General features: G+C 37.3%; 1 protein-coding gene across 1 annotated transcript; it reads right to left on the reverse strand.

Moving 5' to 3' along the window:
- Positions 1-2,498: 2,498 nt before the first annotated feature.
- Positions 2,499-3,755, reverse strand: LOC113290713 (protein MAIN-LIKE 2-like). Its single transcript, XM_026540297.1, has one exon. It carries the CDS (start codon positions 3,753-3,755, stop codon positions 2,499-2,501), a length of 1,257 nt encoding a protein of 418 aa, XP_026396082.1.
- Positions 3,756-5,036: the final 1,281 nt, after the last annotated feature.

A 5,036-nucleotide genomic window follows, 5' to 3' on the forward strand; every position in this document is an offset into this window, starting at 1 on the left:
CTTAAGTGAAAAAAAGAGTATTATGGAGTCTACAAGAACTAATTAAAATGTCTACTTATTAATAAAAACGTGCTTGATTAAAATAAATTAGTGAATATGAAATTTACTCTCCATTCTCATAAAGTACACCATCTCCTTGAGGTCATATTGGTCTTCATTGGTGTCCACATCGGTTGTACCCTCATGAACTTCCGGCAAGGAATCATCCATAGCCATGTTTGGAATATCACCATCTCTCAAACCTTCTTCGTGTCGGTTCCAAAGTAGTGAGTTCCAAGCGAAGTTGTGCCCAAATCGCAGGGTTGTACAATATATTCCGATGTTTGGAAGCTAGCCTTACGTTTCCTTCAATTGGAGGTTGAGGTTCATCTCCCGTGATCCTCCCCCAATCCTCATTGCGGTATTCTATCTCAACACACATGTTGTGCATTATCAAGCACCCCCTCATAATTGCCTTCATGTCCGATTTTTTATAATAACGACAAGGTTTCAATATAATATCAAACTTACCTTTTAGACCACCAAATGCACGTTCTATGTCCTTCCTTTTAGCTTCCTGGTATTGATTGAAAAATGTTTCTCTATTGTTTGAGGCGGGTTTGTAGGCTTGCACGATGCAACCATATATAAGATATGCACCATCTCCTAGGTAGTACCCTTGGTCGTAATTCCTTCCATTGATTTGATAATGACAAGGAGGTGCTACACCAAGAAGTTGTCTATCGAACAAACCCGAAGCATGCAAGACATTAAGATCATTGTTCTGCCCACCCAACCTAAAATAGGAATGCCAGATCCATCTATTATATGTAACTAACGCCTGCAAAACAACCGAGGGATATGGATTATAGCCGCTGTGGGAACCTGCTTGGTCCATTGGACATGCTCTCCATGCCCAGTGAAAACAATCGACACTACCAAGCATACCAGGAAATCCCCGAGCTTCATTTTATGCTAAAATCCTTTCTGTATCTTGAGCGGTAGGTTGACGCATGTATCGACTATTATAAATCCAAATAATTGCATCCATAAACTTCATAGCATAATAGTAGATAATGGTCGCTCCCATTGTGTGTAATCATCTAAGGAATCCGGTGCAGTGCCTTTGGAAAAATGTTTCATGACGGCAACCATTTTCATATATGGAGTATGACCAGGAATACCGCAACCATCCGGTTTTTGGCGAAAATCATGGTCATAATCACAAACTTGCTTTAAAATTCTCAGAAAAAGTGGATGAGGCAAAGCAAACCGACCTTTGAACTTCTTTGGCCCATACATACAGTTGAAGTTGAAGTATTGATGCATCATACGAGCATCCGCATCTACACGTTTTGTGTGCACCGTCTGACGGATCTTGACTTCATTCGGGACGGGTTGATGTATTCCCTGCCTCCTATGAGTCTCCAAAAGTGTGGCCACTGCTATAACATTCGTCTCAATATCATCTTCATCATCCGGAAGGCCAAACAAAATTCTTCTCAAAGCTCCCTGCATAATGTACCTAATACAACGAAAACATAAAGCTTTTATAACACGCCAAAAATTCTTCTCAAAATTCTTCTTAAAACACGCCATAAAATAAATAAATTAAAACACTCCATAATAAATTAAAACACTCCATAAAAACACAAATAACAAACAAATAAATTAAAACACTCCATAAATAGTACTTAAAAGTATAACACTCCATAAAAAACAAATAACACTCCATATGGTTTCATAAACACTACGACAAGTAATTTAATTTAGGTCAAAAGAAATTATGGGGTTGTTGGCTGAACTGAGTATCATAAACAATGTTAGGCTCGCTTTCCCCCAATAACGCATCGATAAATTCATTTGCTCCTTGTTGATACTGTGCATTTCCTTGTTGTTGGTATTGTGATGTAGTAGCTCCATCTTCGACCCTAGGAGTGTAAAATTGTTGACTTGTAGCCCATTCATATGAACCACCTAATGTGAGGTCTTTTGATGTATTAGATTCATTTATATTGTTTGGAGTATGGGATTGGATAGATGGTACTGAAGAAGATGTAGATCTGCCAGATGAGGAACATGAAGTTTTAGCCAATTTGTATGACTCGTCCCATACGACTTGACGAGCTCCAAGCTGGAATGAACATTGTTTTTCCATAAACCTAATGCAATCATCCTACAAGTATATAAATTAGAGAATTTAGTTAAATATTCAAGAAACTTAAAATGAAAATGAGTATAAAATGTAAATGTACTTACGATTGTCAAATTCATCTCCAAAAGTTATACGGACAAGGAACCCTTGGAACTGGTACTTGACGTTCTACGCCGGCTTCATTGGAAAATGGTAAACTGAAATCTATATCCAGAAGTTGTGATGGGGGCTCATTCTGTGTGTCATAGGTATATGTCTGTGACATCATGTCAGGAGGAGGATGACTAGGAAACAAACAGCGAGGAACAACTGAGCTACCCAATGCTATCTCATCGACGTTCTGTGCATGGTATGACTCAGTGACCTAAGGTCCAACACTCTTCTTCTTCCACCAAGTGTTACATTGATCCTCAGTGACTGCATAAAATTCGGTGACCTCTACAATATCTTTGTCATCAATTTGATCCAAACTTGGAGGATTTGTTGGGACTACAATCTCACCTATAATCTGCCACTGGAATCTCTCTGCCAAGTAACAACTAACTTTTGTGCGTTTTTCAAAGTCAAAAAACATAACTCTCTTTTTGGATATATTTAGTGCATACTCATATTGGTCTCCCACAGAATACATACTATCTTCCCATGGTTGCAAAATACATGATTCCCTTGTTCTAGTGTCAATCTGTATTCTTGCGCTTTTGAGTGAGTGTTTTATTGTATCCTTTTGACCTCCTTGATGTCCTTTATTCTTTGATACAATCCTAATCTTCTTGAAGAGACAAATCTTTGGGAAAACATCATAATGACCTTCAGGTGACCGAAAAAGAAAAGGTTGCATGTTGCAGAAGTAGTAATAGTACCAATACTCAAGTACCATAAGAATGCCAGCTAAATTAGTACCCTTGGTTGACCAATCGTCGAGATATTTATAGGTATTACCTAATGAAGCTAGACCCCAATCATACTCCCCAACTCTATCTAATTCAGCCAACAACAAAACCCAACGTTTATCTACTTTTCCAGTAGAATGCGCTAGAAGAAAATGACCAAAACACCACATAAAGAATGCTCGTGTCAATGTCTGTGCACACCCAGTATTATCCTGGTCTTTTCTACTATCCATGTACACTCTCAAGAATTCTAAGGATAATGAGCTTTTCTTAGAGTCCCATGAACCATAATTTTTGATATCCGAAAAATATAAATCATCCAGAGCGGGATATGTTAGATCACTACCCAACGACGGCATAAGTACTGGTTGTTTACTAGGGTCACCGGTGGGAATTCCATTTAACATGTACCAATCTAAAGGAATGAGGCCAATTTCAAACTCCCGAAAGTGAAAACTCTTGGTTTTTGACCACCATCTCTCAGCTATGGCTTCAACTAAGCCTCTATCCCCATTGGCGAAATCAAACTCAAAAACATAAGAAAATCCACAATTATCACAATATCGTTTTGCTTCCGGATTATCTAGTACTACAATATTGTAATACTCTTCAATATCATTCAAACTACCTCTAAAGCTTACTTTGCGAGGGGGTTTCGTAACATCTTGACATACATGTTCACTACAATTCATTGATGAAACTACATCCAACCGATCTAGCATTTCATCCATATTCATACTACAATCAATAACAAAAATGAAAAAAAATATCAATCATACAAACTAAATTATCATACAAATTATCAAAAATAATTCATTATCATTCATTATCATCATAGAAATAATCAAATTATCATACAAATTAACCTACAAATTTGACCTACAAACTAATCATATAAATTATCATTCATTTTCATCATTTCATAACAAAATTTCATTTTTTGTTCATCACAAATAATCAAATTAAACCCTAAAAATTATAAAAATCAATTTCAATCACATATCATTCAAATCACGTAAATGTATCATCTTAATCATGTATTGTATCAAATATCAATCATCAATTTCATCAAATTTTCATCATAATCAAAAATCAAGGAAAATAAAACCCTAAAGTTATAAATCCTTACCTCAATTAATTTCGTGGACGGAATTGAATGAAAATACTCTCAAACGATCAAGGATTCGATGGAGAACAAACCCACGGAAGGAATTGAGAAACAAATGTCTGGAATTATTGATCTACAACATGCATTTTCGGGTGTGTTTGAGTGAGAAAAGAAATGGAGAAGAACTGAGGGAGAAAGGCTTCCGCGCAGAGAAAACCCGATTCTCAGACGCTGATCCGTTCAACGTTGTCAACCCAACTGACCAAGTCAAACGCTGCTCAGCTCGGCGTTCACCTGGACGCTGCACTGTTTAGCGTCAAATGATGAACTGATCAGCATTTCACTGCTAGATTCGCCATCCCATAAGAGTTAGGAGGTTTCCCATGCTGACGTGGATGACCAATCTAGCAGCTAGATATATAGACCATAGGACTTAGCCTAATGGGTGAACTTCAGACCCAGTAGTTTTTTCACCAGCTTTTTAAGTATTATAGCCTCCCCTCATAATACTTTCCCTACTTGGATCAGTCCCCGAGTCCCCAAACACATTTTTTCTTCTAGAGAGAAGGTTAGTTGGTAACGCTCATTACATATGGGATTAATCAACCAAAGGATTAATCATCACCACTTGGAGACTAAGATAAGTGTATATAATATGGTATTAATCAACAAAGGGCGCCTCTTCAAATACGTGGGAATCTAAGTCCCCTATCTCTGACTTCTCGTAACTGGGGATTAACCCGTAAGTCGAAGATTGGGTATCTCAACTTATAATCAAGTTTAGTTTTTTGTAACTTTAGTGACATCTCATAGCTAGCAAAGATTCATTACTTTAAGTTCCCGATAACAGCTTGATACAGATGTATCCCTACTCCTCTTAGGAACTTAGTAAACCTCAAGCTAA

Source organism: Papaver somniferum, chromosome 6, assembly GCF_003573695.1.
Source record: "Papaver somniferum cultivar HN1 chromosome 6, ASM357369v1, whole genome shotgun sequence".
Taxonomy (NCBI): Eukaryota; Viridiplantae; Streptophyta; class Magnoliopsida; order Ranunculales; family Papaveraceae; genus Papaver; species Papaver somniferum.

Coding starts and splice junctions, on each gene's coding strand:
- LOC113290713 (XM_026540297.1), bottom strand. CDS start 3,755: ATGGATGAAATGCTAGATCGGTTGGATGTAGTTTCATCAATGAATTGT.